Below are 20000 nucleotides of genomic sequence, written 5' to 3' on the forward strand. Positions count from 1 at the left end.
TGAGAGCAACTTGCAGAAATTATTGCATCGAGTTCTAATGGTTTCGTTTTTCTGCTTTTCTGCCGTGTCGGCTTGGCCGCAGTAGTTTTCTCCGATTTGAAGAGTTTTACTTGATAGAAAACGGGAAGTTCGTCCCGTCAAAGAATGCATTTAAATCATTCTCGACCCCAGAGCTCTTCTCTTGACCGAGGGAGAGAAGAGCTCTGGGAAACCCTGAAACAAAGTGTCCTCTCATTGGTTTTCGTGAAGAACAATCAAAACCGTCTCTAATTGGTGCATTCATGTTAGCACGAGGAGTGAGCAGGCGCCGTAAGGTTCAAATAGCCAATTTTTGCCTATAAGAACCCTACAGCGCATGTTCTCCTATACAGAGTTTCCCAGAGCCTTGGGTCGATCCGAGGCTCTGGTGACGAGAATGGCATTTAAATGCAAATACGAGTCAGCGGTTGGGGTATATTTGCGCATGCACTATAACTCGTACTCAGGGATCGAAGTGGAAATAAAAGCGGAAGGGGGCGAGCGTTTTCTAGGATTATGTTGCAGTTTTTCCATCTCGTTAACAATTTCTAGGCCACAAAAGACCCTTCAGCCTCTTACCGTTCCAAACGCCCCCTTTCCGAGCAAGTTTCCTTTTCTCCAAGCAATCTCCTCTTCGCAGCTGGTGGAACACGGACTCCTAGACGAGGCACTGAGTCGACTCCGCACCAAGTTGTCTGACGTCACGCTGGAAAAACTACCCATGGGTCCTTGGGAAATATTCCCCAAACTACCACTGGACAAAAGAGAGTGAGCCAGAGTTGATGAGCCTTCGCTACCACTGCTGCTGACTGCGGACTTTTCTCTGGCCATGCGCTCGTAATAGTCCATTTCCACTGAGTTTTCCGAGCACGTGTCCCTTCCTGGAGTGGGTGTCACTGCGCGTGACGAGTCACGTGGTGACGATATGTATGTGTCACTGCTATTGAGTGAGGAAGCCGAGGAAAAAGGGCGAGGCGAATCCGATCCACAACTGTTGTACGAGGAATCGGTATCCGAATAATGCGAGCTCATTTCTGAAGATGGCCTAGAATCCAACGAACCGTGATCGCTTTCGATGTCTAATTCCATTGATTTAGGCGTGAAGTCTCTGGAATCTTGGACATGTTCAAGCGACTGTTCCCTGGTTTGCATGCTAGAGCTCGCGTGACCTGTTTCCTTTTGACCAGAAAGTGAAACACCCTTTTCCCGTAAACTGAGCTCCCTCTGTACCAACTCCTCCATGGCGTCATCAGCTTCATCTTGTACATTGCGTGGACACCCGCATTCATCAACAATATCTACCGTATTTGCCCTTGGCGGATCCCCCACTGAGTCCCTCTGGGGGTATTCATCGAGTGCCTCATTACTTTCTGTATCTGACCGAGTATCGGAATCTTTACGAGAGAAGCCAGGAAGGCAAGATCCAAGCGCCTTTAGCTTATCAAATAGTCTACCGTCCACAACATCAAGGCCCCCCTCGATCATTACACCCGCGGAATTGTCAACACCTCCCTGCGTGTCTTCCAATTTAGTGTTTCCACTGACATTGCTGTCTTGAATTTTGACATAATCCTCTACAGTCTCCGAATCATATGCTTCACGAGGGGTACTTGCCTTGCTCCGAGGGGATTCCGGTATAGGGCTTAAGATGGGCATTTTCCCCTTAAGAATCCGTGTATTAAATGCCCGGATCGCGGAAAGACTGTCCCCAGTTAACGTAGGGGGGACCGGGACATCCTCCGGCATCTCCAATCCTCCCTGGGATATTGTCCTAAGCTCCAAGTCTTCCCCGGCCTCTCTTTGTTGCACAGTGATCATTTTCATACCCAAATTCTTCTTCTCTTTAGTTTTCTTCTTTCTGGGGCATTTTCCGTTCTGTTCCTTATCCTTGGCTTTCGTCCTCGCTTTCGTACTTTTCCCGTTTCCTGCAGATTTTGTTCCTCCTTTCTTTCCTTTCTTTCCGGCAGTCCCTTTCTTATTTCCAGACTTAAGATCGCCCACGGAACCGATTGGCGGGTGCACGGCAGATTTATCTTCGGGCGGCTCGGGAGAAGGAAACGGGTTTACGATCCTGATGCCACCAGAACCAGTCTCTTCGGTCCTTGGTGTGGGAGTGGACCACGCTCGCTTTGGAGGACTTAGATGTGAAGTTAAACCATCACAACTTTTATTCGAGGGCTGCGGCGCGGGTGAAAATAATGCACTTTGATGAGGCTCGCAACCAGGAAAATTTTCTTTTTCACTACATTCTCCGGATTCTCCATTGTAGGCATTCACACGCACACCTTCATTCTCTTGAGCAGAGAAATTACAACCACCTGTATCAGAGAACGAATTCAATATTAATCCAGTGTCTTTGGTTGCCCTTGGCGCTCTAGAAGCCGAGTCAGTGATCGCTGAGGCATCATAGCTTATATCTGGCCTCGCAATAAGAGTGTGCTCTGTCCTCGAGCTTGGCTCTCCAACAGTCTTGACGACACCCACAGTTTTAGAGCAGCAGCTGGTCCCAACCGAGTTATCAATAGACTTTGGACTCTTCGAAAGGCTCGTGTCATTAACAGTTGTCGGAGACGAAGGACTTAGATCTTTTCTTGAAATGGTACAAGAACACAATCCAGTTTTGTTGTCGCATACACAGGACACATCAAAACCCGTCATGTTTGAAGGAAACGACGCGACAGGGAAAGGTGACAGCGAAGTGAGAGCACTCGCATCATTCGCTAATATCACAGTTTTATTTCCACTCTCCGCATCAGCAATTACACAAGATGGTCGATCCTCCCCTTGAATATTAACTTTTTGGAGTTTATCTTGCTCGAGGATTTTGTCACGTGATTTCTCTCTTTCGATTGTTTCCGTTTTGTCAGGTTCACTTTCCACTTTGCTTTGACTTTGTAACATAGAAACTATATTTTTCTTATCATTGAACGGAATCCAAAAAACACCTTCATTTGATCTTCGACGAGGTTGACAAGACTTACAAAGCGCTTTCTCGGGACTGGATTCAGCAGAGCCCCTCTTTCCCGCGGGATTACCCTCAGGAAGAGGTTTCTTGCACAACGAGCAACTGCCAGAGGCCAAAGCCTCCAAATTTTTTAGATCAATGTAAAATGACGTCCCGTTTGAAGATAACTCTGTTCTATTTGTATCTTTAGACTTCTCATCCGTTTCTGTGTCATCATCAGCGGGAATCCAAAACGTGGAATGGGATTTAGATGTAAACGTTGCTGTCATGTCGGTTTTGTCAATAGACTGTTCCTGGACAGTGTCCGCTTTCTCTTCCTTCTGGTTGGTATCCGAGCAACGCGACTCTCCACGGGGGGACGGTGGGGAAGGCGAAGGCGTGTCTTCTCTTACTTCTGATAGGAACACTGGGGACAGAGGGGATAGCATTTCACTCGGAAGACCTTTCTGTCTTAGCAGGTCTAAGAAGAAAGATTTAAAAAATTGAAAAGTTAGTTTCTCGAGACGACTAGCTTGAGAATCAAGCGTTTCCAGCGAGCGAAAACCTGATCAATTAGTTGCCCCTCCCCCCCCCCCCTTAACCTCATCCTCCGCCGATAACAAAGCGAGGGGTGAAGATTGCGGATTTAGATTGAAGAAGGAAACTGTATAGCGGCAAAAAGATAATGCGGTTTTTGCTCGCTGAAATTTCCCGCAGAAATCGTTGCGAACGATGCGGTCCATGACAACGAACAGTTAAAAATATAGAAGAATATCTTCTACGAACCTAAATCCACCACAGTTGATGCCAAAGGTATCCTATCTTGGAGAACTTCCGGGGTTGGGACAGACCTTAGCTCTGGAGTGATGACCCTGTTGACAGCTAACGGAGGTACACGCGACGGCAAGGCTGTTTTGTTGCTTGGGACCTGACTTGTGGAAGATGACCTCAGACGCGCGTCTTTGTCTGGTGTTAGTGGCGGGGATATCTTTCGATGGTACGTGAGGACTGGGCTTGAGAATCGATGATGAAGGCGATACTGGGACGGTAGATTCAGATGGGAAGGACTCCTTTTTACCTGTGGTTCTTGTTTGCCGTCACGCAAATTTCTGTTTCAATCATGGGAGAAAAATAACCTTCATAAATTGTGACCTCTCCAAGGACCTAAGGGCCGATTTACACGGTACGATTTTTGTCGCATGCAAGAGGCTTACGACGTGACTTACGATTGTCGCAGCGTTTTAAAACATGTTTTAAAATGCTACAACATTTTTTCTGACGTACACAACAATCGTAAATCATGTCGTGGGCCTGTCGTAAGCCGTTGTCGCATGCGTCAAAAATCGTACCGTGTAAATCGGCCCTAAATGTAACTGCATTAATATCAAGTAGCATTCCAAGGTTTTAAGTGAAGTTTAAAGCCGCGGCTACACGAGCGATTTTTGTCTCACGCCGGTGATACGATTTTTTTCAGATTTTGTCGCGTCGCCGGCGCGCCAGGGTGGCTACACTTGTGACAAATTTTGGCGACAAATTGAAGGCCGCGCGAATCGCATACTTCAAGAGACCTGGGTACTATAAACAGAGATTCCTACTTTAATTTCATTGGCTAGTCTTTAGTCTTGCGATTTTTTCACCCGTCGCGTCGCCAGTTCAAGGGTGGCTACACGTGCGAATTTCATCTCGCGCTGGCGACGCGACAAAGTTTGAAAAAATCGCATCACCAGCGCGAGCAAAAAATCGCTCGTGTAGCCGCGGCTTAAATGTGATTGGCTAAAAGATTCTCGTTCCACATGAACGGCCAATCAGAGGCCAGATCAAGACTGATCGTAATTTACTCGCGATAAGTTCTCAGCTCTGATTGCATGTCCAAAGTAACAAAACTGGTATTGTTTTCCAAGCCTCGAATGTACTAATAATTGTCCACAAGCAACACTTAACAGAATTACCATTGTCCAGAGATGGAAAACTGACCAACCAAATATCACCCGAAGAATTACGCGCCTCATGACAAAGGATCGAACTATGATTTCGTTTTACAGGAGACATATTTACCTGACATCTCTCAACTCGATATTGAGTACAGTCAAACTCGGAAAAACAACAGCCTTCGTGTCTTTTACTCCTGAAACCAGCAACAAGAAAGAAGTTAGAATAAATTCAGTCAAAAAGTCTAAAAGACTTTCCAAGAGTGATCGGTACGTAAATCCTCCTCAAGATTTCAATGAAATGTCAGTCAGACAGGTGTTGAAAATGAAGAATACTATCAGCTCATGAGGTGTGATCTAGATATAACACCAAATCCTCATAACTACCCAACAAAGAAATCCACGTTCCTAGTAAGGTGAATGAACGTTTCGCTAGTGGAAATGAAAGGTGTCATCTTATAGGTGTAACAAACAAACAAACAAACAGATTTTACTGAACACGTTCGACGACTCTTTACCAAGGCAAACGACAGATTCACCTAAATGCAGACTTCGTCTAATGGTGTTGCTGAAGAAGAAATTTATTTATATACTTGCAAGAAGATCGCAAAGAAACCTTCTTAAGATGATAATTTTTAAAAAAAATTTAAACAGTATTTAAACACATGCAGAGAATAAGAAAAATGAATACCGGTCGTTTCGCCAACGTGTCAGTTCGCCAACGTACGAAGTCGGTTCGCCAACGTCTAATGTCAGTTCGCCAACGCCGGCGAAACGACTGGTTACCAAGAAAAATACATCTTGGGTCGTCGCTCTGAAAAATGCCTCAATTATAATTGCCTATTGCGGATTACCTCCATTATCTCGAAGTCAGAGTACTGACAAAGTCAAATAAGCTTAACCTTCACCTTTTACAGCTACGAACTGAAACTAACCAAAGTGTTTTTGTCCATAACGTTCTTGGCTGGTCAAATTAAAGGTATTTCTGAGATCACTTGTCAAACTGGCTTTAGCGGTTGTGAGAATCCTTGGCATACCAGTTTCTGACGTGGTTTTCGTTGGTGCAGTGCTAGTTCTGATAAAACAAACAAAAAATGCAGAAACAGTCAGGCAAGAAGAATATGTGAAAGCATATGAGTACAAATATTCTTTTCTTTGCGCTTTAAGTAAGGATTTATTTAAAATGACGGCACAGATTTACATGGTAAGAGGTGCATCCAGCCAACATACTCTGGCAACGATCACCCGCACGTCGAGGTAATTTCAGTTACTACAGGCTGTGGAATTCATATTTTTTAGAACTTGAACAAGTGCTTCTACTTTTCCACTTTCCGGGGATTAAATGTAAAGGTCTTGCTGGAAACTTGAAGATCGGAGCCCGGTTGTTCAAAAGCCCATTAACGCTTTCAGGCTAATCCCAGATTAACCCTTTCAGCCCCGATAGTGCCAAATGGCACTTATAGATTTTACTCTGTCTAACGCCAGACGATTTTACTCGTCAATGGGGAACCCCTCGGGGCTTAAAGGGTTAAAAATTAACCAAGGAGTTTATTTCTCTACTCCCAAGTGCTGTTCAACGCTGATATTTGGCAAAATTTTACCATAAAAGAAGTCAATCTTGAAAAACAAAAATAAGCAAAAGAAACTTTCACCAAAAAGTTAAAACTTCAAACAAAAGTTTACGCTAATCCTGGATTAAGTTAATCGCCTTTCGAACAACCGGGCCCGGCCGGAGACTAAAACTTCCTTGGAGTTATTAAGGGGTTTAAGAAACTACACGACGACTGCTACGGCAGCGAAAACAAATCAATCATTTTAACACAAGTCTTTGCGGTACTTCGCGTAGCAACGACGTGAAACCACCAAATTTGAGATTTCGACGACAACGTGGGCGTGCAAATGTGAATCTTTCAGTCTCTATTTTTACTCCGAAACCGCTCGTACCAACTTATTTTTAGGACACTTCGCCCACAATGTAGGACGTGAACGAAATGGAAAAATTGCAAAAGACTCGCAAGATAGTGCAAAGTTAAATTTTAAGATGATCTTAACAGGGAACTTGAGCAACGGCAACGGCGACGAGAACGTCACAAATTTGCATATTTAGTGAGCAAAAACAATTGGGAATTTAAGATCTACGACGGCGACGGTTTCAAAATATAACTTGGCTCTATCATAAGTCTTTCGCGATTATTCAGTCTCGTTCACGTCCTACAATGTGAGCGAAGTATCATAAGAATAAATTTGTACGAGCGGTTTGAGAGTTAAAATAGAGAATGAATGATTTTCTGTTGCATGCTTACGTTGTCGTCTAAACCTCAAAATTTGGGACCTTAAGATCTACGACGGCGACGTCGACGAAAACGTCACCTCAAAATAGAACTTCGCGTTAATAAAAGTCTTTCGCGATTATTCCATCTCGTTCACTTCGTACTATGCGGGCGAAGTAATATCCTAAAAATAAATTGTAACGAGCGGTTTCAGATTGAAAATAGAGAATGAAAGATTCTCTGTTGCATGCTCACGTTGTCGTCAAAACCTAAAATTTAGTGATTACACGTCGTCGTCACGCAGAGAACCGCAAAAATATGAGCTAAAATCCGCGCTGCACGTGCAGCACGATTATTTATGCTCTTTTAACCAATGATATCATTATTTTGTGGCGTTTTCGTCGACGTCGTCGTCATAGATCTTAAGCTCCCTATTGGTGATCTCACGTCGTCGTTATGCAGAGGACCGCTGCACGTGCAGCACGATTATTTATACTATGATGTTATTGATTTGTGGCGATGTTGTAGTAGTAGTCGTCGCCGTTTCTTAAATTCCCTAATAGCTTTGCACGCCCTGCACGAGCGTATTTCACTGCATGTTGCCCATTTCTTTGCCGTCGTCTGCAAAACAACGTGACAGAGCCATAGGTGTTATGAATTTTCATTCCACCTCCCCCCTAAATTAAGCGCCGTTCCGACTAGTGTCATTCTTGAGGAGCTACGACACCCTGGTCACATTAATAAGGTTCTGAAGGTTGAAAACAGCCACGAAGTGATCACAATACCGCGAAATTATATTGCAAGATGATGGTCTCGTTGCTTTTGCCATCGTCGTTGCATGTCCCACAAAATGTCGTGCCATAAAGAGTATCGTTTCTTTAGCATTCATATGAATGCAAAAGTCAACTCATTTGAATACATGCCTTTTATCTGACGAAGACTCTTCGTCCAAGGAACTTTGAGACTGTCGTTTCTTTAGAATTTCTATGAAAACACAAGTTCAATGTTAACGATAAATGACTTAGTAGACTGTGTTTTATTTAGAGTTTGTTAAATTTTTTAATTAAGTTTTTAGTTGTTTTTGAAGTGCAAAAAAACAGTAATGAGTTATAAAAACAGATTTTAAATGATACACACCAAAGGTGTAATAAATCCCACGTTGGGAAATTATTATTATTTTTTGCCACTTACTTTCTGATCCTTGCATGGTAGTCCTGATCCGTGAAATACTTGAATCCTACAAACAGGGGAATTAAAACACTGAAATATGTAAACTGTGCAAAATCTAACATTTTCACAGCGTGCCGTTGGAAGATTTGCAAGACATGATGCACAGATGGGCTTAGATGGGGCTACAGTACTGGCAACAGCAAAAAGAACATTCTCAATAGCCAGATATTTGCTGTCCACGTTAGTGTCTTGCATTTCAGATCATTCCAGTTTTGAACAATACTTAAGCAGTAACAAAAGGAGGAAAGTAGGGAGTTTTAAAGCAATTAGGACCAACGTAAACGAAAACGTTGTTGAACGCACTGCCATGGTTGCTGCATCGAATTTCACCGCCCACATGGCTGGTGAAAGCCAATTTGACTGTCTTCTTCTATGTGGCTAACTTCAAGCCCTGCCTTCTCTCAAAATATACATTGTTTTGCTTTGCTTGTAACATGTTATAAACCTGCCCTCCAGCCTATGCTTACCTCGGATGCGTTTGGTTTTGTCATGCTAGTATTTGTCACAGCTGATTCTTGTTCAATAGGGCGATTGCAAGGAGCTGCAATTGAACGGGAAACAAACTTAAGATAGGTTAAGAGACTGTTCCCTGACGGCAAATGTTGTGTACGAGGCCCTAATGCCACGTCCTTCTTATCGATATTTAGCTATAAGATCTTCATTCAGCTGGTGCTAGGGAGATCCTGGCATCATAAAAACTACACGAACTTGTACCTGGGGGTGGGGATTTGCATATGAATGGTGAGGGGATGCTTGTCGGAAATGTTGAATTAAACCTCTAATTAAGGACACCAATCAGGGTGTGGGGGGGGGGGGGGAGGCAGGTATTTTGCCCTTAAAGAGACCATATTTAAAACATGTTAAACATATTTTTTATATTTCTTCACATGCAACCCTAAACACGGCTAGATGATGTCACTAATTACCCAGAATACCTTATGTGACACCAAAATCCGAAATTTATACCCCCGCCCCTTTCATATGCAAGTCCCGCCCCCAAGTACTTGTAAACAAACGTGGCTGCAGCAGTGCATTCAGCAACTCTCTTCTAACAACAATGATACAACTATCATTATGAACAATAGCCAAAAACAGAATTTCTGCTCGTAAAACTGCGGGACAATTTCATTGTTTTGCCCTCTAGAATGTTCCTTGTGTAAGCACATCTAAATAACCTGACATGTCTTTTGTTTCCCTATTAGATTTCATTATGTGACCGTGCAATGAACATCTGGTCAAAGTCCAGAAGCTCCGTGGTTAGATCATCCAGCTCGATCATGAAAGGTACAGAAGAAACAAATCTCATCATGGTATGAATTTGTTTCTGCTACATATAAATTTTTTGATAATAATAATTGAGGTACTCCTTGGCAGCTTGAATATCAAGTGCAATTTACCTGAAAGGATCTTCTTATGTACATAATGTTTAGTCTGTTCTGCCCAAGCATCTGTAGAGAAAATGAATAATAATAATATTATTATAACAATAAATAATTAAATAAATTATGAACTTTATTTAAGTGCCAACAGTATTTAGCGCTGGAGTACTAATAGGGGACACTGTACCAGGGGCCGTGGGGAGGGATAGGAGCCCCCCCCCCCTACCCCCAACTCTCTTCTTAAGGTGTTGTTTTCTCCTAGACCTCTCCCCCCTTTCCTCATACTTCTGTGATCCATACCAAAACCTAGTCCCCCCACTTTCAAAATTACTCTGCGACCCCTGTGTTGGTTTACAAGGAGAAGGAAAAACCAATGGAAGTTAACCCTGACAAAAACCTCTTGGAGCAGAGTAAAGAACCAACAAACTCCAGCCACCCACATGTGCCACCCACATGTGACGTTGAGTCTAGGAATTGAACCCGGGCCACACTGGTGGGTGGCGAGATTCTCTCACCACGGCGCCAACACTGCTCCCTAAACAAACATCTACATGTAGACATCAATTGACCAAATGAGATTTTATAGAACTAATTGTATCCAGAATAATTATAAAAAAAAAATAGTAAATCTGTGATAGCCCATCCTACCTTTAAGCACAATTTGAACTCTTCTTCCCTTTGCCACATCAACAGGAGACTGACCTGTTAAGGAATCCAAAGTAACTTTTTACATCCCACATGAAAGGATACCTAATCATCTTCTAATATGAATGCGCTCAGCAAGAGCTCATTGGCTGGGTATTTCCAAAGTCAGAGCAAAGTTCCAATAATGAGCCATTATGCAATTAAAAAAAAATACGACCCTCAGACTGCCCTACTAACACAGTTACCTTATCATCATTATGGTCGTGATTATCATTATTATTAATAATATAATTAATATAATTTATTTGATTTTTATTTTACATCAACAAGTTAAGCAGAAACTCAGAACGAGAAGGAACAGGTAACGGTATACAGTACATAATAAGGAACAGGCAGCGGCACAAGTTGATGTGACAATGTAACAAAGGTGCCAAACTAATTACAATCAGGGAAGAGTGAAACAATGACACTAACTAACAACCATATGCATAACACAACAAGTTATGCAAACTATCAGCAAGCATGGCACAACAAATTATGGTGCTTTATAAGTTTAACAGTGGTGGTAAGGATCACACAACAGAGCTATATGAATTACAGGGTTCCCTCCAGAAACCAGTCTCTTTGCAAATGCTGTGTGGGTTAATTAATTAAAGTCCCACAGAGTTTATGAACGAGGATTGTGAGATGGGTCCCCGGTTTATAGAGGGCAATCTTTCAGATCAGTAGTTTTGATATGTACACTGCTAGATATTTTGCCATGTTTATGGGGACAGTAATGGTAGAAATTATACCTACCATTGTCATCTGTTATGGTAACATCAGCGCCATGTTTTAGAAGGGTACCAGAAGCTTCCACATATCCATGAGAAGCCTGTTCATTGAATGAAACAAAATTGAAGAACTGTTTTAATACAGATGAGAATTTATACAGTACCCTTTTCTCCAGCATTGAATCTTAAATAAATCATACACGTAATAAAAATACACAATTTTATTATTATAATAACATGAACTTACGGCAATATGGAGAGGAGTTTTCCCAATGTGCCCCCTGGCATTGACATTGGCTCCGCCCCTTATAAGAGCAAGCAGAATTGGTTGATTGTCCTGTTTGGTCGCAAAGTGCAAGGGAGAATTACTGAATCTGTCTGGTACATCTACAAGGACAAAAGAAAAAATTGAAAAAAGAAAAATTAATATTAATATTTAATTATAAAAAATATTATTACAAACTAATACTAATTTAGCCAGCAAATGTAACATTTTTCCTGCTGTTGTTTCACTCCACGAAAGGACAGAAAAAAAGAGAATAGAAAGCCTGGAGCACACATTTGTTCACAGGCTAAGCCCCTTTAAGACTTGGAAAAAATACAAGTTTAGACTAACAATACAGCTTTTTGTACGAAAAAACCAAGACTGCAAGTAAGTTGAGAAACGTTTTACGTGACATGTATTGTATAAGACTGGTTTAAAGAAAATGTTCATTTGACACCTCTATACCATGAGTAGACAGGAAACTTCATTTGACAAATTACTAGTCTACCAACATCGACACATAATTTAATACATTTTATTTACCAATGTTACTTGCTGCCTTCTCTATCAATGCATCAAGCACATCCCTAGCATGGCTACCTTTGCCATGAGCAGCAAAGTGAAGGGGTCTCTTGCCTTCACTGTCTTCGGCTCCACAGTCACTAGAAAAAGATACACATTACATATAAGTCTTTGTTCATCATAAACTGGTTACAAGGAGGCTAAGACCCTAAATGAAAACACTTACAAAGACAAAATTTACAGCTTGAAGCTTGACCCACAAATTAGGATAGTAGGATAACTTACGCTTTATGCTGAAGCAGTTCCCTAACAACTTCTGCTGGGTGATAGCCATCCTCTAGTACAGCTTTTTCAACTGCAAAGGTTGAAACAGGTTTGAAGTAATTAATGACTGCTACTACTGTAACTTTGCTTTTAAATTATTACATGCAATATCGCAAGTAAAGTTTGTTGATAGTCATCAAAACACCATTATAATTCAATTTAAGTTCCTCGTTCTTAGAGCGATTTTCAATTGAGTATCGTAAAACCAAAACCAAAGTAATTACTTTGGCCAATCAAAAAGGACGGAGACAATCCAGCAAACCAATCAAAACTCGAAGTAATTACACATAGCCGACAAAAAGCGCGGGAAAATGTGCACGCGCGAGTCACGATTAGTTTTGGTTTCACTTCTGATTGGTTGAAAAAAATGGCGCGAGAACTTTGAACCAATCACTGAGTGAAGTAATTATAAACCAAAGTAATTATCTAATTACTTTCGATACTCAATTGAAAACCGCTCTATGAATTCAAAGCTTTATTCCAATGTAATTTTCATGTAATCCATATGTGAGTGTTTGCCCTAGTAATGGAAATAGGCCCACACAAGGGACAGACAAGAACTCTAATTCCACCAGATTTGCTCACCGTTGCTCTATCAACTGAGCAACAATGTCAGACAGGAGCCATGCATATTAAAGATGTCACTTCACAGTAATCTGGATTACTAATGAGAAGGGTTCCATTTTATTCAAAAAATCATTGGCAGTGTAGCTCCAAATAGATCTCGACTTAAATAGAAGTGCTACCATAGCCAACGTTTGAATGAACACATCGATCTTTTCACAGCATCGACAAAAATACATGTCTTCAGAGTCACAACTTTTATTGTTGAATCTTCAATACCAACCAATTCTGGAAAATGACACATTTGACTCAACATTTTGAGCAATCACTTAAAGGGGTCAGTTGTAAAAATAAGTTCTTTGAGTTGTTACATACTTTTCTCGAAGAGGTTTATATCCCTGGTTACTAGAAGCAGAGGAGTTAAGCCATCAGCATTCTTACAGTTAACATCCAGAATTCCTGACTTGGATTTGGAAGTCTGAAAATGGTATGTTACATCAAAAGAAACGACTTGATAGAAACATCATTTTATAATCAAATAAATAAATATCAAAGAAAAAAATCGGATAGAAATTGTTTAAATGGTAGAATTGGATCAAAAAGTAAATGGCAGCAAGTCAGCCAATTACCAGCAACTTCTTCACCAGCTCTAGATTCCCTTGCCAAGCAGCTTGGAGCAAATGTCGAGATGAATACCCTGCAAGGTTGATAAAAACTTCTGTCATGTCATTATCACATCATACACAGCTCCTACAAGTACTTTCCTTCAGGATCGTAAGGTTGAAATGAAAGCTCACTTTTGATCACCAAACACCACAAGTATCAAGCTTAAAGTGCAAGCATCAACTATGTAAACTATTTAAAACAACAGACTAGGCGTTAACCTTTTTTTAAATTAATCTTTGTGTTATTATTTAATTGGGCATTTTCCTAACACACAGACAATTTACCATCGTTTCCACCTAAGCATGGACACGTCACGGGGAAAACATGCTCTAACTAGTTGCAAACATGACAAGTTTTGTCTCCAATCCTTCACAGTTTGAGGGATGTTCATGCAAGTTTTCCTAGAATGGCAGCAAGACTGGATATCAAAGACTTTTTCTAACAGATTGACCCAGTGATCTGATAAAGTATGCTTCAAATACATTCAGTCAAACTATCGCACACAAATATTTGCTTATGTTAATGGCTGTCAAACTCAAACTTCAAAGAACATGTTTTCCAGTCGTGTGTGTCCACGCTTAGATGAAAACGACGGTATATTACCTTGACGTTTAGAGTTATGGAGTCTGTCTCAGTCTGATGCCAATAAATATCAGTGTGCATTATACTCCTGGACATACTGTACCTGATATTTCCACAGAGCAATATCCACCCAAACAAATACAGGACTAATCTGTACTCAACAGTGCACTGGTGCCACAGAGTCTATGAACACTATCATCATAATAAATGTATGTCAAAATAAGATAGATAATAACCAATAACCCTTTATGTTTACCCACCTTGCCTTGCAACAGAACCTAAAAGTAAAAAAGGAGCGAGAATTAATAATTATAATGATAATGATAGCAATGAAAAGGACAAAAAATAGTACAAATAAAATGATGATGATGATGATGACACATAAAAAATACAAAACCACTTGTTAATTGACAGATGTTGCTTACTTAGAGTGAATAGCTTAACATTCAATTACTCACAATAACTTTACCCAGCATTTTATCTAAAAATATGTCAGTCTAGATAACAAAATTATCAGGATACAGCAGTAATAGGTGACAAAGTATTCACTTTGCTAGTTTCTGGAATGGTGCCAAAATTGTCATGATCCTCGCAGTTATGAACACAATTTTAGCAATTGCCTGGGCTGAAAAATTCAGGCTTCTTCAAGCAATTGCTAAAATTGCATTGCTAACTGCCAGGATCGTAGCTTCACTTGATTTCATATCCGCAGTTGACTATATGGTTCATTTCATATATTATTTCATCAAATAGTTTCTTACTAAGTCACAATCATTCATGAAATAATACATTGAACTGCACACTTTTCTGTCTGCCAGGGTCCAAAAAAAGTTAGCTAACATTAATTTTAAGAAATTAGAAAGATATTTAACAACATTCTGCCTGAGTACATTATAAGGTTAGTACTCTTAACTCTTAAAAAATATAGTAAAAATATTTGGCTTATAAAAATTATTTATTAGTAAAGGCGCTGGGTCATGTTATTTCAGGGTGTTTAGGGGAAATCTTTAGTTTATTCTGAGTTTAAAACTTGACAATGGTAACGTGGAATTCCTTTACTAATAAAATTACATTGTATCAATTACACCACAAACAAGATGATTCAGAGCAAAAACAGCCTTTATCACGGCCATTTACCAATAAACTTGAAAAAAGTTGGGCCGACATTTTTCAAGAAATGCAATCCGTTTCAATCTTGTGCGTTTATGAACAATTCCACACTTTCCTTTCCTTCTGTTGTATTTTCTTGATGTTCTTCAATGGTTTTAACTGGTTATTGCAAATTATAGTTCTACATTTTGGGTGTCTTTATAATTACATAATTTTGCATGACATAGCCCCTTTAACATCAAAAAGAAAACAAAATGTTCCACATTACCAAGGAGTAATGGTCTCATTGAATCTGGAGCAAAATCCAAAACTGTCTGACACCTGTCATTCGACAAAGTTATGTCTGCTCCATAGCTTAACAACAATGATACCACCTAAACAAAACAAAACATTTAGCCTAGGGAAAGCAAGACTCTCCCATAAAACTCATGGGGATGCTCAATTAACAGTTTAAATTTTCACTGCAGGCTTGAGCTTTTACATCTCAGAAAAATAAGAGATACAATTATAATTTGAACAGCAATGAAAAAAGATGTTCCCCTCAAACATTTTTACAATCAAATACCTTAATTTCAAGAATGGTTGCAAATATTGTATTAACATTAATCCAGTCACTCCTCAAACGCCCAAGGATGCCCCCAGTTGAAGAGTAAAATAATTGTGAGGAAACTCTGTTATGTCTCAGTCTCGGGAGTCAATGGGTTCATACAAATATTGTAGGTTCCTCACTTTGCATGCAAGTCCCCAAAAGACACACTGAAGGCTAAAAATAGAGCTTTCTGTCCATAACACCCTAACAGAGACTACAATCTATGTTTTGTAACCCCCCAAGAGAAGAATTCCCAAGAAAACCCACCCATAAGGGGTCAACACATCCATCAGCCAGACATGAACTCTACACTGATCGCTACCAGCAATGCTTAGAGTGATTTTCAATTGATTGTCAAAAGTATTAGCGAATTGCTTTGGTTTTGCATTTAACTTCACTCAGTGATTGGTTCAAAGTTCTTGTGCCACATACTTTTTCAACCAATCAGAAGTGAAACCAAAACCAATCATGGCTCATGCGTGCACATTTTCCAGCGCTTTGTGTTGGCTATGTGCATCTACTTCCAGTTTTGATTGGTTTACTGGATAATGCCTCCGTCCTTTTTGATTGGCCGAAGTAATTACTTTGGTTGGTTAATTACAACACTCCAGCGAAACTCGCTCCATTGAAGTTCTCCTTGTTTTAACCCTTTCCCTCCCAAGAGTGCCATTTATAGATTTTACTCTGTCTAATGCCAGACGATTTTACTCATCAATGGGGAACCCCACGGGAGTGAAAGGGTTAAGTTAACAGTTTAAACTTAAACTTAACAACAGGGAGACAAAGGCCTTCACAACCTCTGATTTTGGATTGAATTAATAAGAATGCTATCTTGTTTTGTTTACAATTAGGATTTCGGTTTGGCAGGAGCGAGTTTATTGGTTAGAAAGCTTAACACTCCAGCTGTCTGAGCAAGGTACCAGCAAAGGTAAAATGGATTTGTGTACATGTACAGTGTACTACATTAACTTGACATCAGTGAGAATTTCAGTGCCTATTGGAAAAACAAACTTAAAACCAATATGAAGCTGTCTGACAAACACACACAGGGAGCACTTAATTCATGTTCACGTCCTGAAACCGGCACATAATCATGCTTTATAAGGATATACACATACAGGGAGACGGTATGGGAGATTAGCCTGAAACTTTTCATTTGCCACAATATTAATAATTGCCCTACATGTATGTAGTCTTAAGAAGAAAGAGGTTTCCACGATCACTTTGTCTTTTGTTATCTTGAAAACATAGTAAAAAAAACAGCCTTTTAAAACAAGGGGGTGGCAGGTTCGAGAAAAGGGCACCAGGCGCCCGTTTCCCGAAAGTCCCGAAAACTGTTCGGGCCCCAAAATCCATTTGTGAACCTGCCAACCGCTTGTTCGGGAAAGCCGATTTTTAAACATGTTTTCAAAGTAAAAAAAGCAAACTAACTGTATTAAGTTTGACGACTTAATATCCTCTCCGTTCTTGAGATCCAGAGGGAACTGTGACAGCCGAAAATGGCTGGTAAAGTTTCGGGACTTTCGAGAAACGATTCCCCAGGCCACAAAAAGACTAATACATGTACTTCGAAGATGTTTGAAATTAGACATCCTACCCTTACAGCCACTGATATCAAATTTCACACATTCCATACCTTGCTGTGTTCATTGACTGCTGCATGCATGATCGCAGTGAACCCATTCTTATCTTTTGCATCCACGTTAACAGACTGGATTGAAATAAAACAAAAGCAAATAAGGCATTTCCACGGATTCATTTCATTGAAACAGAAGATGAAGACGCAAGATCAAAAACAGCTGATCACAACAAAGAAATTTAAGCTTTAGCATGATCTTTGTTATGCTCAGTTGTGGAGTCAAGATTACCGTATTTCTCGATGTCCGGGCAAGGAAATTCTGCACCCGCTCATAATCGCCATTCTGTTGGAAAAGTCTTAAAGTCAGCAAGTCGTGGACGACAATTCTGACCAGCTGCAAAAACCGCGCAGACATTACGATGAATTCTCTTACCTTTGCGGCGCTCAAAAATAGTTCATTTAAGTAATCATCTGGCCTGAAAACACAAATTCAGAAAGAAAATACCGTTGTACAGCAATTTGTGAGATAATAAGTACAATAATGGATAAATGGCAATTTTGCACCATCTTATAAATCTTATGAGCACCTTCCATCATTGAATAGCCGCAAAGTGTATTCGTAATAATGTCGCATGTACTTCTTATTCCTTCGCACGGTGGACCGCGTGCAATGCCCGTTGCACAAGTCACCTTTCGTCATTTCAGAGAAACGCGGTTGGGTTAGCAAATCAGCGTCAAAAAAAACACATTTCGCCCACTAATAACAATGTATAAGCTCGATGATTTCGTTAGACACACACACGGTTCTGCTAAAGATAACGCTCCCATAATTCAGTTGTTTATTTTCCTTCTCCTCCATGGCGATGGCCAATCAGACAAGCGGTATTTTGATCGTGTTTTGGGATTACGTCATTTCCCGGTTCAGTAATTTTTCACCTGTGAGAGTTCTGTCACGCACCATTAATTCGTATCCTTAAATATTTATTCTTAGAATAAAGCAGTATTGAAAGAATATATCCAATTTTTAAACTGTGCTTTAAAACGAAATACATAAGCTGCTCATTCGGCATTTTGACAAATGACCTCGTGTCAGCTTAAGTGGAAGTTGGGGCACAAATCTGGCATACCTTCAACACTGTATACTGAGCTTTGTGAAAACTGTCGTTTTCTTGATCGTTTCAACACTTAGACAAAAATTACCGTCATCGGAAACTCAAAATGCGGTGAAAAAAGAACATTAGCATACAGACAAGCGACTCATTGTAAACAATAGAATAATCAGGATGTGCATACTCTTAATGAAAATTTGTAGAGAAGTCCACTTCCTTTCATCAAATCTGATTCCCCCCTCTTTTTTGATGAAATTTATTCTATACCGGGATCCTCATTTCTTGTTCAACACGTTTTGTACAATTATGAAATGATAACACTTTTCAAAAGTCTCGCGTGATGGCAACAGTAGCGGAATACTAATTTGGCGCAGTCATTATAGTTGTGGAGAGTTGAGAAAGCTTAAATTATAATTCTTCAATACGTATCAGTACCAAATATCAAAGAAAATATCATGTACCACTTTTTAATGGTTAAAACAATCAAATCCTGCGGCCAATAAACGACAAGTGCCAAATTCAAGTCACTTGCGACCAACGAAAATTTTCAACACGTCAAAATCCTCGAGTCACGCAAATTAAAAGAAAAATAACGTGAATGAGACGATCTGCAAAAAAACTCGACAGGATCTATCTTATTATCCACGGATATTATTCCTTACATTTTTCTCGGTATAATGTCCTTTGTAATCCCTGATTTAGTGAACGTTTTGGTAACTTTTACCCAAGGCCTACCTAGCATCGTCTACAATGCACATGCAATATCATCGATAAGAGTTCACGGAGCCACTGATAAGATTTCAGAGTTTTCTTTTTCTAATCTTAATTTTGGTCTCAATCTGGGTTTAACGACTCAAGAGGTAACAAGTGAAACCAAAATTGCATCTGACATTTCTCGTACTCACATTTTCAATGGCACTGGCTTGTGCAGCATATAGTGCGGCATATTATGACACGGCCAGGGAACCTGTATTGGTCGATATGCTCGATTCCAACGTCAGACACGGGAAGACAAGAGCCTAGAGTCACTGGCTCCCTTTCGAGTATGCCGTGTGATCCACGAAACCTTGTGTTATAATTTATAGTTCGTTTTGTTCCGTGATGGAATCAAAATTTCGTGTTTCTTTTGAAGGGAAATAATCTTTCTTTTGTTCAGTTTGCAATTTAAATCTTGTACGTCGATTGGTGGGTTTCGGACGAGAGCTTTGAATTAATATAATCTGTATAATAGCTCTCTTTTTTGAGTAACACGTTTTGAAGCACGATTCACGCTGCGGGGCTTCTGGAGGGCCAATATTAGGAGTCATTCTATTTTTGGCTGCATTTTGTCCTCGGTCTCACGTCATTCGTATAACAATAAGAAAGAAAACAAATCCGTCTCACAAGTCAGAGAGAGTTTTATTTTCAGCGGGGTGGAGGTGAGCAAAGCATTATCAAAGGCGGAAGTAGAAGTCCTGACACTTCACGTGGCGACATAAAAACCACAACAAAAAAAACGTAACG

General features: G+C 40.3%; 1 protein-coding gene across 2 annotated transcripts in view; it reads right to left on the minus strand.

Annotated features, from left to right (window-relative positions):
- LOC138021572 (uncharacterized) overlaps positions 1-19586 on the minus strand; it is a 26914-nt gene extending 7328 nt beyond the window's left edge. Inside the window, exons 1-21 of one of the 2 annotated variants that reach the window (XM_068868472.1) lie at positions 19403-19586; positions 17822-17864; positions 17678-17731; positions 17446-17520; positions 15489-15594; positions 14371-14388; positions 13492-13559; positions 13238-13340; positions 12260-12329; positions 11996-12114; positions 11435-11574; positions 11213-11288; positions 10418-10471; positions 9788-9838; positions 8858-8931; positions 8352-8397; positions 8084-8144; positions 5826-5965; positions 5018-5087; positions 3749-4071; positions 598-3443 (exon numbers count right to left, since the gene is read on the minus strand). In XM_068868472.1, coding sequence (XP_068724573.1) covers positions 598-3443; positions 3749-4071; positions 5018-5087; positions 5826-5965; positions 8084-8144; positions 8352-8397; positions 8858-8931; positions 9788-9838; positions 10418-10471; positions 11213-11288; positions 11435-11574; positions 11996-12114; positions 12260-12329; positions 13238-13340; positions 13492-13559; positions 14371-14388; positions 15489-15594; positions 17446-17520; positions 17678-17731; positions 17822-17864; positions 19403-19443 — 4578 coding nt within the window. In that variant the 5' untranslated portion in view covers positions 19444-19586. Of the gene's footprint in view, positions 1-597; positions 3444-3748; positions 4072-5017; positions 5088-5825; positions 5966-8083; positions 8145-8351; positions 8398-8857; positions 8932-9787; positions 9839-10417; positions 10472-11212; positions 11289-11434; positions 11575-11995; positions 12115-12259; positions 12330-13237; positions 13341-13491; positions 13560-14370; positions 14389-15488; positions 15595-17445; positions 17521-17677; positions 17732-17821; positions 17865-17975; positions 18215-19402 lie in introns of those variants that run through there. The other variant, XM_068868471.1, reaches the window with a different exon arrangement.
- Between the last annotated feature and the right edge of the window lie 414 nt (positions 19587-20000).

Source organism: Montipora capricornis, chromosome 10, assembly GCF_036669925.1.
Source record: "Montipora capricornis isolate CH-2021 chromosome 10, ASM3666992v2, whole genome shotgun sequence".
NCBI classification, from domain to species: Eukaryota; Metazoa; Cnidaria; class Anthozoa; order Scleractinia; family Acroporidae; genus Montipora; species Montipora capricornis.